General features: G+C 42.6%; 1 protein-coding gene across 2 annotated transcripts; it reads left to right on the top strand.

Moving 5' to 3' along the window:
• Positions 1 to 880: 880 nt before the first annotated feature.
• On the top strand, positions 881 to 18,310 carry LOC121568986 (phosphoribosyl pyrophosphate synthase-associated protein 1). 2 transcript variants are annotated; one of them, XM_041879538.2, is made up of 11 exons: positions 881 to 1,312; positions 1,884 to 1,936; positions 7,089 to 7,155; positions 7,562 to 7,734; positions 8,246 to 8,361; positions 8,476 to 8,531; positions 8,637 to 8,782; positions 9,811 to 9,855; positions 12,035 to 12,105; positions 12,330 to 12,476; positions 15,999 to 18,310. In XM_041879538.2, the coding sequence occupies exons 1-11, from the start codon at positions 1,230 to 1,232 to the stop codon at positions 16,155 to 16,157; spliced, it is 1,116 nt and encodes a 371-aa protein (XP_041735472.1). In that variant the 5' UTR covers positions 881 to 1,229; the 3' UTR covers positions 16,158 to 18,310. The 2 variants fall into 2 exon arrangements, with proteins under 2 accessions (XP_041735472.1, XP_041735473.1); XM_041879539.2 differs by lacking the exon at positions 9,811 to 9,855 and having other exon boundaries at positions 897 to 1,312.
• The last annotated feature ends 508 nt before the right edge of the window (positions 18,311 to 18,818 follow it).

The raw sequence follows: 18,818 nt of genomic DNA, 5'->3' as shown, positions 1-18,818 counted from the left end.
CAAAATACTAATAAAACCTAGTGGTCAAACAGGGAAATGGTTCCAATCATTTTTACACCATTCGTTTTTTTCCCCATAGGGGATTTTATAAACACTTAAAATAAGGGCTGTGTTTCGTGTAGGCTTACATTGGTATGACGTTTTGATAACCATGTAAATCTCTCTGAGTTTTATCAGCATATTCTGCTCTATTTATTCTCATATTCGAAAATGCTAATTAGCATCAAAGTAGACATCATGCAAGACCTCAAATCCCTGGAAACTCCGACTCTGATCTTTTCGACTCATTCAGTCAAAATAACAAATCTTTTGACTCATTTCGTTCATTTGAGTAAGTAATGCCCAGAGCATGCAGGACCACTGACCAGCAAATGATGAACTAAAAACACCAAACAGTCATGATTCTTACAAGCCTCTCATTCACATTTCATAAATCCTGCTGCAGGTAGGACTCATTACAGCCAGCACTAGCAGGTCAAACGAACCACTAAAGTCATTGTCATTAACTGAACAGTCAGTAAAAAGAGTCGTTCAAAAATAATGAATTGTTCACGAACTTCACATCACTAGTTGAAACCAATACTGTTCTCAGGGCGAGTCTCCCGGTTTTGACTAGCAGAAGTGATTTTTCGTAGCAGGTAATGAAAACTTAAGCAGCAGGTTAAGAGAATTTACGCAGCAGGTTAGTAGAATAAGATGGACGGTAACGACTTGAAACGACTCAATATCGCCATCTGCCGGCTACTTGACTCCCAGTGTAAGAATCAATATAACTAATTGATTCAAAAACACTCCCGTTTCCACCTAAAAATAAATACATTGCTAACTCAAATGGATAACAACTAATAACATGCTTCAGGTCTGTCACATTAATTAAATAAGACTTTTCCTAGATTGGTATTTTGATTTGGTTCAGGATTCTTTTTTTCATCTCTTGCACAGCCAGCCAACCACACACACAATCAGACAGACAGCAAAGCTAACGAGGAGCTAGACGCAATCAATTTATTTCACTCAGCTAGCGTAGCTATCTTGGGAGATCATAAGGTCTAATAATAACAAAGTGCATTTTAACATCAATGTCTGACGTTTTTGTGTTTTTCTTCGTATGACTACCGAACAGTTAACTCAGCTTGCTAGCAAGCTGCAAGTGTGGTAGTTTGAGAAGTAGCTAGCGCCGTTAGTACTAGCGGTTTACACAGGTGCTAGCTAGCTAACCAGCTGCCAGAATGAATGTCGCAAAAAGTGGTTATCGGGTCTTCTCTGCTAATTCTACTGCAGCATGTACAGAACTAGCCAAGAAGATAACTGAGTATGTATATTTTATTGTAATAGCTAAATGTACGTGTTGTTATGATAGCTAGCTAGATAGCTAACCAGCTAATGTTGCTAGCTAGCACGCTACAATGTGTATGCTGCTGTTTGCAGGTGCATGACCACAGGTGAAGTCATTTGAATTTAGCCAGAGTTCTTGCTTACTGTCATTCATCTATTGGGTTTATGAGTTGGTAATCTGCTAGATGTTGACAATGACATTCAGAGGCATAAGGGAATTTATTTAATGTGAGACAATGTTGGGTGTCTCGGCTGTGTGAAACTGGGAACTGTCTGTTATCAGTGACATTGAAACAGCGAGGGAGTGCCTGTGATCTAGCTTAACTCTTCCCATGTCTAGATGTGCGAGGTAGTGGGCCCACTGTCTCGGAATTACAATGTAACACATTCCAAAATGTAGCTTTTTTGCTTGGGTATCAAATGGTAGAGGTACAGTAGGCTTAGTCAGAGTGGGATCAGTGTCCATGCAGGGCCTCTGTCCTGTCTGAATAAGACACATCACAGTGTCATACCTCTTGTACTGGTTTGTCTGGTGTGTTTTTCCACAGACGACTGGGAGTTGAATTGGGCAAGTCGGTGGTCTATCAAGAGTCCAATAGAGGTGAGTTGAAACCAATTATGCAATAACAATGGAGGCTGCTGAGGGGAGGACAGCTCATAATAATTGGAATAATAACATGGAAACCACGTGTTTGATACCATTCCATTTACTCCGTTCCAGACATTATTATGAGCCGTCCTCCTCTCAGCAGCCTCCACTGGTATACAGTGCATTCGGAAAGTATTCAGACCCCTTCCCTTTCTCCACATTTTGTTACGTTACAGCCTTATTCTAAAATCCTCATCAATCTACACACAATACCCCATAATGACAAAGTGAAAGCAGGTTTTTGCAAATGTATAAAAACAGACAAACCTTATTTCATACGTATTCAGACCCTTTGCTATGAGACTCGAAATTGAGCTCAGGTGGATCCTGTTTCCATTGATCATCCTTGAGATGTTTCTACAACTTGATTGGAGTCCACCCGTGGTAAATTCAATTGATTGGACATGATTTGGAAAGGCGCACACCTGTATATATAAGGTCCCACAGTTGACAGTGCATGTCAGAGCAAAAACCAAGCCATGAGGTCGAATGAATTGTCCGTATAGCTCAGAGACAGGATTGTGTCGAGGCACAGATGTGGGGAAGGGTACCAAAACATTTCTGCAGCATTGAAGGTCCCCAAGAACACAGTGGCCTCCATCATTCTTAAATGGAAGAAGTTTGGAACCACCAAGACTCTTCCTAGAGCTGGCTGCCCGGCCAAACTGAGCAATATGGGGAGAAGGGCCTTGGTCAGGGAGGTGACCAAGAACCCGATGTTCACTCTGACAGAGCTCCAGAGTTCCTCTGTGGAGATGGGAGAACCTTCCAGAAGGACAACCATCTCTGCAGCACTCCCAACAATCAGGCCTTTATGGTAGAGTGGCCAGAACGAAGCCACTCGTAAGTAAAAGGCACATGACAACCCGCTTCGAGTTTGCCAAAAGGCACCTAAAGGACTCTCAGACCATGACAAACAAGATTGGTCTGATGAAACCAAGATTCAACTATTTGGCCTGAATGCCAAGCGTCACGTCTGGGGACACCTGGCACCATCCCTACGGTGAAGCGTGGTGGTGGCAGCCAAATCAAATCAAATTGTATTTGTCACATACACGTGTTTAGCAGATGTTATAGCGGGTGTAGCGAAATGCTTGTGCTTCTAGCTCCGACAGTGCAGTAATATCTAACAAGTAATATCTAACAATTTCACAACATATACCCAATACACACAAAACTAGTAAGGAATGGGATTTAAGAATATATACATACAGTGGGGAGAACAAGTATTTGATACACTGCCGATTTTGCAGGTTTTCCTACTTACAAAGCATGTAGAGGTCTGTAATTTTTATCATAGGTACACCTCAACTGTGAGAGATGGAATCTAAAACAAAAATCCAGAAAATCACATTGTATGATTTTTAAGTAATTAATTTGCATTTTATTGCATGACATAAGTATTTGATCAACTGCCAACCAGTAAGAATTCCGTCTCTCACAGACCTGTTCGTTTTTCTTTAAGAAGCCCTCCTGTTCTCCACTCATTACCTGTATTAACTGCACCTGTTTGAACTCGTTACCTGTATAAAAGACACCTGTCCACACACTCAATCAAACAGACTCCAACCTCTCCACAATGGCCAAGACCAGAGAGCTGTGTAAGGACATCAGGGATAAAATTGTAGACCTGCACAAGGCTGGGATGGGCTACAGGACAATAGGCAAGCAGCTTGGTGAGAAGGCAATAACTGTTGCCGCAATTATTAGAAAATGGAAGAAGTTCAAGATGACGGTCAATCACCCTCGGTCTGGGGCTCCATGCAAGATCTCACCTTGTGGGGCATCAATGATCATGAGGAAGGTGAGGGATCAGCCCAGAACTACGCGGCAGGACCTGGTCAATGACCTGAAGAGAGCTGGGACCACAGTCTCAAAGAAAACCATTTGTAACACACTACGCCGTCATGGATTAAAATCCTGCAGTGCACGCAAGGTCCCCCTGCTCAAGCCAGCGCATGTCCAGGCCCGTCTGAAGTTTGCCAATGACCATCTGGATGATCCAGAGGAGGAATGGGAGAAGGTAATGTGGTCTGATGAGACAAAAATAGAGCTTTTGGTCTAAACTCCACTCGCCGTGTTTGGAGGAAGAAGAAGGATGAGTACAACCTCAAGAACACCATCCCAACCGTGAAGCATGGAGGTGGAAACATCATTCTTTGGGGATGCTTTTCTGCAAAGGGGACAGGACGACTGCACCGTATTGAGGGGAGGATGGATGGGGCCATGTATCGCGAGATCTTGGCCAACAACCTCCTTCCCTCAGTAAGAGCATTGAAGATGGGTCGTGGCTGGGTCTTCCAGCATGGCAACGACCCGAAACACACAGCCAGGGCAACTAAGGAGTGGCTCCGTAAGAAGCATCTCAAGGTCCTGGAGTGGCCTAGCCAGTCTCCAGACCTGAACCCAATAGAAAATCTTTGGAGGGAGCTGAAAGTCCGTATTGCCCAGCAACAGTCCCGAAACCTGAAGGATCTGGAGAAGGTCTGTATGGAGGAGTGGGCCAAAATCCCTGCTGCAGTGTGTGCAAACCTGGTCAAGACCTACAGGAAACGTATGATCTCTGTAATTGCAAACAAAGGTTTCTGTACCAAATATTAAGTTCTGCTTTTCTGATGTATCAAATACTTATGTCATGCAATAAAATGCAAATTAATTACTTAAAAATCATACAATGTGATTTTCTGGATTTTTGTTTTAGATTCCGTCTCTCACAGTTGAAGTGTACCTATGATAAAAATTACAGACCTCTACATGCTTTGTAAGTAGGAAAACCTGCAAAATTGGCAGTGTATCAAATACTTGTTCTCCCCACTGTATATGGACAAGCAATGACAGAGCGGCATGGACTAAGATACAGTAGAATATTATAGAATAGAATGCAGTATATACATATGAGATGAGTAGTGCAAGATATGTAAACATTATTAATGTGACTAGTGTTCCATTTCTTAAAGTGGCCAGTGATTTCAATAGGCAGCAGCAGCCTCTAATGTGCTAGTGATGGCTATTTAACAGTCTGATGGCCTTGAGATAGAAGCTGTTTTTCATTCTCTCGGTCCCAGCTTTGATGCACCTGTACAGACCTCGCCTTCTGGATGATAGCGGGGTGAACAGGCAGTGGCTTGGGTGGTTGATGTCCTTGATTATTTTTTTGGCCTTCCTGTGACATCGGGTGCTGTATGTGTCTTGGAGGGCGGGTAGTTGCCCCTGGTAATGCGTTCGGCAGACCGCAACACCCTCTGGAGAGCCCTGCGGTTGCGGGCGGTGCAGTTGCCTTACCAGGCGGTGATACAGCCCGACACGATGCTCTCAATTGTGCATCTGTAAAAGTTTGTGAGGGTTTTAGGTGCTAAGCCGAATTTCTTCAGCCTCCTGAGGTTGAAGAGGCTCTGTTGCGCCTTCTTCACCACACTGTCTGCGTGGGTGGACCATTTCAGTTTGTCGGTGATGTGTATGCCAAGGAACTTGAAGCTTTCCACCTTCTCCACTGCGATCCCGTCGATGTGGATAGGGGGGTGCACCCTCTGCTGTTTCAGTCCACGATCATCTCCTTTGTTTTGTTGATGTTGAGTGAGAGGTTATTTTCCTGGCACCACACTCCCAGAGCCCTCACCTCCTCCCTGTAGGCGGTCTCGTCATTGTTGGTAATCAAGCCTACTACTGTTGTGTCGTCTGCAAACTTGATGATTTAGTTGGAGGCGTGCTTGGCCACGGTGCTTCAACAAAGTACTGAGTAAAGGGTCTGAATACTTATGTAAATGTGATATTTCAGTTTTTTCTTTTTAATAAATTAGGAAAAATTTCTAAAAACCTGTTTTTGCTTTGTCATTATGGGGTATTATTTAATCAACTTTAGAATAAGGCTGTAACAACAAAATGTGGAAAAGGTCAAGGGGTCTGAATACTTTCTGAATGCACTGTATAAATCATTGGTTGAAACCAGGGGTTGGAACCAAAATTATTTTCCAATCGTTTCATTCTGAAAATATTATTATTTTTTTTGTTCTGTTCCACTGTTCCTACCACCAAAATGAAGTTGTGAACCGTTTCGAACCCAAAATAATTAACGGTTTATGTTGTTCATTTTTGTTCCTTTTTAAACCTCTGAAATTGATTTTTTTTTAAACATTTAGCTCGACATTAAATCACTTCATCAATTAGTGCAGCTAGAATAGCTTGCTATGGACCAAGCAAGCTATTTACATGGATTGGACAGACACTTGTAGGGTGCGAGATGCGACTGAAATTGAGAGCGAGAGAGGGAGGAGGAGGCTTGGCTTGACGCGCTGGGCATCTTGTTGTTATGACATGCATTATCTGAATTACATTGACATTTTAGTCATTTAGCAGACGCTCTTACCCAGAGTGACTTACAGTTAGTGAGTGCATACATTTTTCATACTGGCCCCCCGTGGGAATCGAACCCACACCCCTGGCGTTGCAAGCGCCATGCTCTACCAACTGAGCTACAGAAGGCCTGTAGTCCCACAGAATTATGCTTACCGAGGAGCGACTTCTATGAAGGAACTTTGAATGTCTGACCTTCAGAGAGTTGGCCATTGGACCAGAGCTAGCTAGCTAACAAGCTTGTGTGTGCAGAGCGGCACCAGAATTAAAACAAAAACACGTCTTACATTTGTATCGTTTCTGAGCGACAGAGGTAGGGCTTTGCATAGGCTTTTGTTGTGTTTTTATGTGGGACTGGAAAAAAATGCCTGGAACGTAAAATTATGTTATTTACTGGTTCCCATACTTTTAAAATAACTGTTCTGTTTTGGAACAGTATAGATCACTTTCATTCCCGATTCTGTTCCTCCCAAAAATAAATTGGTTCTGTTCCCTGAACCAGTTCCAACCCCTGGTTGAAACCCAGTCACTCTGCCTACTGTGCTAATACAAATGACACCTTATTTGTTTGGCCTGATACAAAGCATTTCTCTCTTTGGAAAACATGAAATGTTACAGATAAGTGTTTACAATGGCTTGATAATTATGCCCTAGTTAACAGAAACTAGGCTCAACACATTTGGGGAGCTGCAAGTGTAAAGTTAGCATTTTACCGACATTTGCTGTTGATTCAACTTTATGTGACCCTTGATAGAGACCAGAGTAGATGTGAAGGAATCCGTTCGCGGCCAAACTATCTTCATCATCCAGACCATACCCAGGTGAGTAGACTGAAATATGTCATCTCCCCCACACTTCTGTGTCTAGGACACAGACACACCAATACTGTGTGTGTAATGTGGTGCAGCCCTAAGGACTATGCATATCAATCTATGTTGTAGGAGGGGTATTCACACAGTCATATCACGTTAGGTTACATTACCTATATTTAAATCTGTTTGATTCACACACTATAAATCAGACACAAGCTCATCTGCCATAATATGAATAGCTACCAGTGTTATTAATAGTCATCCTCTTATGTCATCTGGCTTGGCATGCACAAGCTGTACTGAGCATATATTGTTGCCCTCTGCTGGACAGTTGCTCAGCATGGGTTTGCACTGAACGGACCATAAATGTGACCATCATTATTTGTTATTGACACTTTTCCCTTGTTTTAACCAGAGATGTGAACACGGCCATCATGGAGCTGCTGGTCATGGCCTACGCCCTCAAGACCTCCTGTGCCAAGAACATCATTGGGGTCATCCCCTACTTCCCCTACAGCAAGCAGTGTAAGATGAGGAAGAGGGGTTCCATAGTGTGCAAGCTGCTGGCTTCCATGCTAGCCAAAGCAGGTAATTACAGTCTGTATGCAAGTGTTAACAGTTTACTGTTTACATTGCCCTTGACCATCTGTGTTAAAGGAAAATGTCTACATTTTCCAACTTCACATTCGTCCTCTCCAGCCCACCCCAACATCAACATATGTGAAAATTGAGTGTTTATTTTGTTTTGTGGAAAAAGAATATAGAGGAAGATAAGTGTTTCCAATGACATCATCAGTGTGCATCATGTGATTTTAACCAATAATGAGTAGGCATCGACTTCTAATTGTCTACTAATTAGTTGATGATGTCATTGGAAACACTTATCTGCCTCTATCTACTTTACTACTAAACATAGAAACATGCCATTTTCACATATGTTGATGTCGGGGTGGTGCTGGAGAAGAATTTGAAGTTGAAAATGATTTAAATTTCCCTTTAAACTTGCCGCTGTGGCTGATTTCTCATTCTGCACCTTCTCTTAAAAGCAGACTGCTGTTTCTTCAGTCTCTTTTCTCATCCCCTCTCTTTCTCCTTCCAGGTTTAACTCACATCATCACAATGGATTTACATCAGAAGGAGATCCAGGGCTTCTTCAGTTTTCCAGTGGACAACCTGCGTGCCTCCCCCTTCCTGCTTCAGTACATCCAGGAGGAGGTAACAATCTCACTGTAGCTCATGTGCCATGCCTGGTTGTAAAGTTGTAAGATCGTAAACTACACACAGCAGCCTATTCGATGTAAAATGTGGTCTCCTCTCACTTCCCTTCAGGTCCCAGATTATAGAAACGCCATTATTGTTGCAAAGTCACCGTCTGCTGCTAAGAGGTAAAATACTATTTAGTTACAGAGCCCTGGAGTGTGATCATATAATGTAAATAATGTAAAGGTGTGTCTGCATTTCTCCAGTGTTTTCTTGCTGTTGTCTTTCAGAGCTCAGTCCTATGCAGAGCGACTGCGTTTGGGCCTGGCAGTGATGCATGGGGAGGCTCAGTGTTCAGAGTCTGACATGGCGGACGGACGACACTCTCCCCCCTGTGTCCGTAACACCTCAGGACACCCTGGGCTGGAGCTGCCTTGTAAGACCTCTCTAGAAGCCCTATATAGCTTGGTACTAGCCAGGTATAGTTGTAGTCAGTCTGCCATCAGATCAAATTGAAACTGTATCTATGTCTGTAGCTTCCCCAATTCATTAGTGTTGGTCAGGCTATGTCTGTTAGATATAGATAGATGCATAGATGCCCGTGCTCTTCAATGGTTGCATCCAAAAGTATGTTAAGTGTAGTGTGAAATGTTCGTCGGAATTATTTGAATCATTATTTCAAACCCCCAAAACATCCATGGCAAAATCCTCATCATGAATTTAATGTCAGCACTAACAGCTTCATAAAAGTAATGATTCTGCTGTAACCATTTTAACACCTGACATTCTTTTTAAAGGATCTTGAATTTTGTAGCCTATTTACTGCACGCTCTAACACCACAGATACACAGCCTCTACTAATGTTGCAACCTTAGCCTCCTTAAAATGTTCTTAAGGCATTCATACCAAATTGTTTTAGAATGGTTTAGATGTTTAAAAATGACATTTTGGATAAGATAACATACATTTTGTTTTTCATTTTGAGAGGATGACACTAACTTGATATTGGATATGTAGTTCAACACATTTTCTCAGTACATTCGTGGTAAGGCTGTTAAAACAGTTGGGTCTGACAAAATATGGTCAGACTTTCTGTCTGGGCTTTGTGTAATTGGCAAATGACTCCAGAGTATTTATTATGCCCAACTGGCTGCCCCCCCCTTCAGTTTTAGTGTTTGTAATAATATTTGTATTATTTACTTCATTTATTATCCTTGACTTTAAAAATCCTCTTATTGTAAGCCTGGGTCAGTTGCAAACTGCCCTACACATTTCTTGAATGAATAAGCTTGAAGTCCTAGAGGAATAGTTTTGGATTCTTCACTAAGTAACACACGGGTTAGCTTGAAAGATTTTGCTTAATGTAAGAGGATTTTCCAAGTCCTGGCTTCATGTCTTAGTAGTCTATGTTATGTGGAGTCTCTGTGGATGTGTGTTAACGTGGTGTTTATTTGTTGGTAATAGCTGGCAGCAAACAACAAGCTCCGTTCCCAGGCATAGAGCTCCCAAGTACGACCGTAAACTTTAATTAGCTTTTGACCATCAAATGGTTCCTCTCCAAATGGTTCCTCAATGCGTGCATGTAGTGATCAAGGGTTTTCGAATCATCTTGCCAACGAACAGTCTTAAGTACAGGGTCCTCAGTTGTGAGCACAAAAAATACTATCAATGGACCAATTACATTTACATTTACATTTTAGTCATTTAGCAGACGCTCTTATCCAGAGCGACTTACATGAGCAATTAGGGTTAAGTGCCTTGCTCAAGGGCACATCGACAGATTTTTCACCTAGTCGGCTCGGGGATTAGAACCAGCGACCTTTCGGTTACTGGCACAACGCTCTTAACCACTAAGCTACCTGCCGCCCATGGCAATTAAAAATGATATGGATCAGCTAGTTGATGTGCTCTAGCGCTACAGATCCATAGTGGATGTGCTGACGCCTGTTGTTACCCTCACTACATACTGTAGATGAAATCATCATAAGGAATGGGATCAATGTCTTCCTTGATCCACAGTCAGGTCTCCAGCAGTGTGCCGGTGTCAGAGGCAGAGACTTTAGATTGTTCTGCAAGATGGCCGAAAGCCCTCCGTTAGTTGCTTTGTGAGACTCTCTTCAATCATTTGTCAAATGGAACCATTTCTCCCAGATACATGTTTTTATTTTCATCCGGACTCATCTTGCCAATCAACACATCATGCTTCCCTATTGAAGCCTCGACCGAAGCAGTCTAACACCTGGCCTTCAGAAATGCATGTTTTAATACTAATTAAGCATGCCTTTGATATATAGGCCTAATACGTCATGATAGGAAGAGGAAACAGGATAATCATTTTTTTCTGAATCTAAAGCAAAGATCCAGATTTTTGAGTGGGTGGCAACATGTTCTTGTGTGTGCTGCTGAACACACACAATACAGTACACCACAGTAGGTGAGGTCAGGGTTATGCTGTGTTCAACCTCTTCCCTGCTGCCCATACAAACCAGTGGGCTGCTGTGTCACACACCTTGGGCCTTCCCACATTTAAATAACCAGAGTTGTACAGAGAAACAGCAATCAGAAGGTGTTTGGATCTATAAATCCCAAAAGTGGACCCTACATGTCAATAACAACACATCTACTGGTTTGGGTGTGCAAATCTGATTATAACCTCAAACCATGACTATCACATATTAGCTGTATAGTTGTATTATAGCAAATGTATTCCTTAGCTCAGCAATGCTAGCTTCTAGCCTAATTGAGAGGATTGCTGAGATCTTCAGGCTTTTCAACTCTTGCCTCACATATATCCAAGACAAGTTTATCACCAACATATGTGTAGGCCTAACTATAGTTTTTACTAGATAATTTCAATGAATTTCTATATTCTACCTGAAAACATTCTAGGTAGTACATATGTTTAAGACTACAGAAGATTTTCAAACCTAGTGATGATGTTGATGCATTTTGAAAAGCTGAAATGTTCCAGTGCTTATTATTGCTTGTGTGTGGTCCCCTGTAAAGAAGGCATGTGTTCCAGGCATGAACCTGTGTTCCCTGCTCTTCTCTAGCTTTCACTCCCTCAATCAGCTTCCCCACTCTGGCTGGCAGATTGTCCATCCGCTGATTGTGCGCTTCCCCCATTGACTGACAACAGTGGTGTTCAATAAGACAAACCAGGAACATTAGTAAGCGTGTGATTACCTCATCAGTGCTTGTCTGCCTCTATCGTTTTTGATGGATTAACGACAAGATTAGGTTGTGCATATTGCTATATGCAAACTGTTGCCAAATGTCTGCTCTGAGCAGGCAGTGTTGTGGAGGCAATTCGATATCAGTCTGATTGGGTATGCTGGGCAAAAGGCCTGTCATTTTGATTCTGCGTGCGCTGTAATGAGTTTTGCATTCTAGTTAAATCTATAAGAGTATAATGGGGACAATTGACAGAATTTATCAAATTTCCCAATTACATCTCATTTTGAAAAGAGAATGTTAACCAGTTACCAAGAAGGGGTGGAATTGCATGGAAAATGAACTAATTGAAGAATACATAATCATAACAGTGATTGAAATTGGAGTTTGTAATTGCTTTTAACCCATCTTACCCAATCTACTCTGAGATGTATGCTCATTAGTTTTATTGTTTAGGCCTACGGATACTGTATGTGATGACTGTAGCAGTGACCAGTTCGTTCTTCCTTTTCAGTAATGATGGCCAAGGAGAAGCCCCCGATCACTGTTGTAGGAGATGTGGGAGGAAGAATCGCCATCATTGTTGTAAGAAATGTGCCCCTTTGTTTGGGCCGTTTGTGATTTGTACTGGAAGGCCTGTGCTAAAATGAGCCACTTGAAATTAATTTGCTAAATTCTGCCACATTTGAATTTAATAACAGAATATGACACCCTTAGATTATGGATGAAGGAACTACAGGCATATCTATGCTGATATGTCTCATACAAAATACATCATTTCCAATCCCATGGTTGCTGTTCTTTCCCAGGATGACATCATAGACGACGTGGAGGACTTTGTGGCGGCAGCTGAGATTCTGAAGGAGAGAGGAGCTTACAAGATCTACATCATGGCTACACATGGGCTGCTGTCTGCTGATGCCCCCCGCCTTATTGAGGAGTCTGCCATCGACGAGGTGAGATACAGACGTAGGATCTTAATTTGAGACAGTCTGCTACAGCAGGAAAATAATCCTGTTGCAACAGGAAATGTGAATTATGTGGATTATAATTAATGGACATTTTTTGTAGGGGTTGATAAATTTTTTGTAAGGGAAAATCAAGTCTGAAATTTCGAAGTGGAAATGACAAACTTCAGAACCCTTTTAAAACTTTAAATACACTACCAAGTTTTACATTTCCTGCATTGCATTACATTTCCTGCAACAGGGTGATCAAATTAAGATCCTACATCTGTAACATCCTATCTTCAGAGTTCGTACTGCTTGGTGAACTTAACTGGGATATGCTTAACACCCCAGCCATCCTACAATCTAAACTAGATGCCCTCAATCTCACACAAATTATCAAGGAACCTACCAGGTACAACCCTAAATCCGTAAACATGGGCACCCTCATAGATATCATCCTGACTAATTGACCCTCTAAATACACCTCCGCTGTCTTCAACCAGGATCTCAGCGATCACTGCCTCATTGCCTGCGTCCGTAATGGGTCCGCGGTCAAACGACCACCCCTCATCACTGTCAAACGCTCCCTAAAACACTTCAGCGAGCAGGCCTTTCTAATTGACCTGGCCCGGGTCTCCTGGATGGATATTGACCTCATTCCGTCAGTAGAGGATGCCTGGATGTTCTTCAAAAGTGCTTTCCTCTCAATCTTAAATACGCATGCCCCATTCAAAAAATTCCGAACTAAGAACAGATATAGCCCCTGGTTCACCCCAGACTTGACTGCCCTTGACCAGCACAAAAACATCCTGTGGCGTACTGCATTAACATCGAACAGCCCCCGCGATATGCAACTTTTCAGGGAAGTCAGGAACCAATATACACAATCAGTTAGGAAAGCAAAGGCTAGCTTTTTCAAACAGAAATTTGCTTCCTGTAGCACTAACTCCAAAAAGTTTTGGGACACTGTAAAGTCCATGGAGAATAAGAGAACCTCCTCCCAGCTACCAACTGCACTGAGGCTAGGAAACACTGTCACCACCGATAAATCTACGATAATCGAGAATTTCAATAAGCATTTTGCTACGGCTGGCCATGCTTTCCACCTGGCTACCCCTACCCCGGTCACCAGCTCTGCACCCTCCGCTGCAACTTGCCCATGCCCCCCCCGCTTCTCCTTCACCCAAATAGCTGATGTCCTGAAAGAGCTGCTAAATCTGGACCCCTATAAATCAGCTGGGCTAGACCATCTGGACCCTTTCTTTCTAAAATTAGCCGCCAAAATTGTCGCAACCCCTATTACTAGCCTATTCAACCTCTCTTTCGTATCGTCTGAGATCCCCAGAGATTGGAAAGCTGCCGCGGTCATCCCCCTCTTCAAAGGGGGTGACACTCTAGATCCAAACTGTTACAGACCTATATCCATCCTGCCCTGCCCTTCGAAAGTATTTGAAAGCCAAGTTAACAAACAGACCATTTCGAATCCCACCGTACCTTCTCCGCTATGCAATCTGGTTTCCGAGCTGGTCATGGCTGCACCTCAGCCACGCTCAAGGTCCTAAACGATATAATAACCGCGATCGATAAAAGACAGTACTGTGCAGCCGTCTTCATCGACCTGGCCAAGGCTTTTGACTCTGTCAATCACCGCATTCTTATTGGCAGACTAAATAGCCTTGGTTTCTCAAATGACTGCCTCGCCAGGTTCACCAACTACTTCTCAGATAGAGTTCAATGTGTCAAATCGGAGGGCCTGTTGTCTGGACCTCTGGCAGTCTCTATGGGGGTGCCACAGGGTTCAATTCTCGGGCCGACTCTATTCTCTGTGTATATCAATGATGTCGCTCTTGCTGCTGGTGACTCTCAGATCCACCTCTACGCAGACGACACCATTTTGTATACATCTGGCCCTTCATTGGACACTGTGTTAACAAACCTCCAAACGAGCTTCAATGCCATACAACACTCCTTCCGTGGCCTCCAACTACTCTTAAACGCTAGGAAAACTAAATGCATGCTCTTCATTCGAACGCTGCTTGCACCCACCCGCCCGACTAGAATCACTACTCTCGGCGGGTCTGACTTAGAATATGTGGACAACTACAAATACCTAGGTGTCTGGTTAGACCGTAAACTCTCCTTCCAGACTCACATTAAGCATCTCCAATCCAAAGTTAAATCTAGAATCAGCTTCCTATTTTGCAACAAAGCCTCCTTCACTCATGCTGCTAAACATGCCCTCGTAAAACGGACTATCCTACTGATCCTTGACTTCGTCGATGTCATTTACAAAATAGCTTCCAACACTCTACTCAGCAAATTGGATGTAGTCTATCACAGTGCCATCCGTTTTGTCACCAAAGCACCATATACTACCCACCATTGTGACCTGTATGCTCTCGTTGGCTGGCCCTCACTACATATTCGTTGCCAAACCCACTGGCTCCAGGTCATCTATAAATCACTTCTAGGCAAATCCCTGCCTTATCTTAGATCATTGGTCACCATAGCAACACCCACCCGTAGTATGTGTTCCAGCAGGTATATCTCACTGGTCATCCCCAAAGCCAACACCTCCTTTGGCCGCCATTCCTTCCAGTTGTCTGCTGCAAATGACTGGAACGAACTGCAAAAATCTCTGAAGCTGGAGACACTTATCTCCCTCACTAACTATAAGCATCAGTTGTCAGAGCAGCTTACTGATCACTGCACCTGTACACAGCCCATCTGTAATTAGCCCACCCAACTACCTCATCCCCATATTGTTATTTACATTGTTATTTATTTTGCTAATTTGCACCCCAGTATCTCTATTTGCACATCATCTTCTGCACATTTATCACTCCAGTGTTAATACTAAATTGTAATTATTTTGCACTATAGCCTATTTATTGCCTTACCTCCATAACTTACTACATTTGCACACACTGTATATAGATTTTCTATTGTGTTATTGACTGTACGTTTTGTTTACGCCAAATGTAACTCTGTGTTGTTGTTTTTACCGCACTGCTTTGCTTTATCTTGGCCAGGTCGCAGTTGTAAATGAGAACTTGTTCTCAACTGGCTTACCTGGTTAAATAAAGGTGAAAAAAAAAAAAAAAAAACAGCAGCCCTGTGTTCTGAATTTATCACTACATGTTGAAGGGGAAGTGCTCAGTTCCTCATCGTAAAAGCTTTTCAATCCCTTTACAACAAAGACAACGGCCACACTTTCTATGTACCACCTGTGTGCAAGGTATTGCACATTGATTCGTAGGATGTTTGGTCGCCTGTATAAAGGCTGTTCTAAGATACAGTAGTCAGTCACAGTTCAATCTGAGTATGAGACAAAATAGACCAGGCCTACGAACGGTTGAAAGCAGTGGATGGCCCGGCCGTCCTATCGCCTTTGACCACAGTACGTCGGCCATCATTTTCTATTAATTTCCAAACGATTCTACATGTAATATCAACACTGATCTACTGCACACGACCGACCTTCGTTATGGTGTTTCTTCCTCTGACCCCTGTCTGTCTGCCCCCCAGGTGGTGGTGACTAACACCGTCCCTCACGAGGTACAGAAGCTCCAGTGTCCCAAGATCAAGACAGTGGACGTCAGTATGATCCTGGCCGAGGCCATCCGCCGCATCCACAACGGGGAGTCCATGGCCTACCTGTTCCGCAACATCACGGTGGATGACTAGGGCCAGAGACAGAGATTTGAGTCTGTGCTGGAGGTGAGGTGTTAGGAGAAAGGCTGGTGGTACACACGGTATGCTTCCCTCCTTTCTCCACAATGCTAGAAGTGCATACTGTTCCTGTTGTCTGCACCTTCACACAGCCTAGTTCAGATGACTAGGACGAGGGAGAGTACCGTCATCATATCCCCTCTTACAAACCAATCAAATGCATTTTCATCAGCTTTTAGTGCCCAAAACATAACATGGAGTTGCTCAATAAAAGTGCTAAAAGAAACAAAAAGTTCAGCAATACTAAAAGGTTGATTTAACGTGCATATTTGTTGTCAGGTCATTTGTGTTTTATTCCCTTACTGTGCCATGGTCTGGTAAACCAGCAGTGCATGAATTACAGTACCTCACCTCCATGGTAGTTTTGATACCTTTTTTAATCCCTCCATACTTGAAGATATGAAGGAATGTGTTATTTTATTGGTTCACTGTTCACTGTTTTGCCCACCCGAATGAAAAGTGTAGGGAAAGTACTGTATATTAGGATAAAAACCAGCTTTCCTTGTGTCTAGCCCAGGGGTGGGTGGAAATGAATATTTTGGGTAAAATAAACACTCCAGGCCACTCTTAAACATCTAAAACTAGATAGAAAGTATGTAGAAATTATAATGGACCTATATATTTTCAAATAACTTACATTTTTCTGGACCGCAAATTGCTTTCGGAAAAATCTGTGCGGCCCTCTGAAAATTGTTTCAATCCCGATGTGGCCCTCGAACCAAAATGATTGCCCACCCCTGGTCTAGCCACTGTCAACATATCTTATGATGGCTTTTTCTTCAGTTCTCCATTATGAAGGAGGGTGACCTAATTTCACTCTGTTTAAGTATCTTTCCAATAACATCAGTTATTGCTTAAATCATTTCCCCCCACACTCCTGGCCCTCCAGGCCTACCGAGCACTGTGACTGATTTGCATTTAGATGCAGGTGTGTTAATGCAAAACCTACTGAGAACAAAGCTAAAGGAACCCTAGTACAGCAGCTCCCAACCAGTTTTGTGTTCTGTGTGACTCACCTAAGCCTCGTGAATTCAGGCTGACTCACCAAATACATCTAATAACACAACATGTATTGTCTACCACCACCCGTTAGGCAACACATTAGGAACTTTTGACCCACCATCTTTGAATCCCAAACACTGTCCTAGTCATTGTTACTGTATTGGTCCAGTCAGTCAACTGTTCTCTGTGTAACTGTAACGAATGTCATGATGATTGCCACAGATCGTTGGGCAAACGGTATAACACCAGATGGATATCTGAATGGATATAACCTTTGACATCAAAGTGAGATATGACAACCTGCCTCTGAAGTAGACTTTCCTGTATAGTCTTGTTGCTTCTCGTTGGCATTCAGAAAGAATGACAATATATGCATAATGTGTCCATGCTGAGGTCATGGTTTTGAATATAGAAATTGCAAACGTGACACTTTCCCATATGATGTATGGAACTGTGGTGTCAACTTGCTGATCAGGAGGACTGCGATCTGTACATCTAGGACTGTAGGATCAAGTAGTCACGATATATGCCATTTATTTATTTTTATTTATTTATTTCACCTTTATTTAACCAGGTGACCCCTATGAAAAGATGTGGACTAATAGTCAAACTGATCTTCAAGGGAAGTTGTGTCTGAACACTCTGTTGGCTTTATGCTCAGGGAGATATGCTTCTGAGGCAAATGCATAATGTATGTGAAGAAAAACCGCTCTTAATGCTTGTGCCTATGTCTCAGGTACAGCAAAGTCTGTCAATGGAAATGTGTTGCATTCCTTTCTCTCTACCATCCGTTGTTACTTTCGTTGTTGACATTCAGTCCCTTGTTATCCTGTAGGATGTGCTAATTGTGTAAACCGCTAACTAGACCAGTGTCTGGTATAGACATGAGGAAAGGTAGTCCGTCTCGGAGAGGAATGGCTGTTGCTATGTCAACTCATATCCATGTCTTCCGATAGCACATTGATTTGTTACTTCACTACCCCCCTGTGTCTGATCTTGATGTGGCCTAGCCTATTTGTGAGTTTATGATTTTATCTTAATCGAAAACCTCTGTCATTGGTGTCTGCATCCAATTTTTTGTAAGTTAAAATAAACCTTTGGCTCCATTTGTTTTTGCCAGACTTTTTATTGGTGAACAATATAGTTATAATGTGTTTAATAATGTAACCAGTTACATTTTATTCTGGAGTATTCTATTATGTCTAGTCTTAACAATCAATTCACTCTTCTGTTAAAATCAACCCTTCACATTTTTCAGGTCAACCTTCATCAGATCCCAGAACTATTGATTTGTAGTTACACATTTACTTGACCATCGTACAATCCCAATATTGTCAGTCGTTATACTTGATCAGGGGAAAATACCATAGAGTTTTATCTACGCTTTGATCAGAGAACATGACTTCTGGTTTGTGTTGTTGTAGTATAGCTACCTATTGCAGTGAGTTTCCAGTAAAGTGAGACAGAACTTCTTCAGATGGAGTCAGGGACCCTTTACTTGTTCTTCAGATGGAGTCAGGGACCCTTTACTTGTTCTTCAGATGGAGTCAGGGACCCTTTACTTGTTCTTCAGATGGAGTCAGGGACCCTTTACTTGTTCTTCAGATGGAGTCA

The sequence above is a fragment of the Coregonus clupeaformis genome, chromosome 7 (assembly GCF_020615455.1).
Source record: "Coregonus clupeaformis isolate EN_2021a chromosome 7, ASM2061545v1, whole genome shotgun sequence".
NCBI classification, from domain to species: Eukaryota; Metazoa; Chordata; class Actinopteri; order Salmoniformes; family Salmonidae; genus Coregonus; species Coregonus clupeaformis.
This window is presented reverse-complemented; position numbering and strand designations above follow the sequence as displayed.

Excerpts from the sequence above, each read along its gene's own strand:
- LOC121568986 (XM_041879538.2), top strand. The coding sequence starts at position 1,230 with ATGAATGTCGCAAAAAGTGGTTATCGGGTCTTCTCTGCTAATTCTACT. Across the intron at positions 8,532-8,636 it reads TCACCGTCTGCTGCTAAGAG|AGCTCAGTCCTATGCAGAGC; the intron begins GTAAAATACTAT and ends GTTGTCTTTCAG. Across the intron at positions 8,783-9,810 it reads CCCTGGGCTGGAGCTGCCTT|CTGGCAGCAAACAACAAGCT; the intron begins GTAAGACCTCTC and ends TGTTGGTAATAG.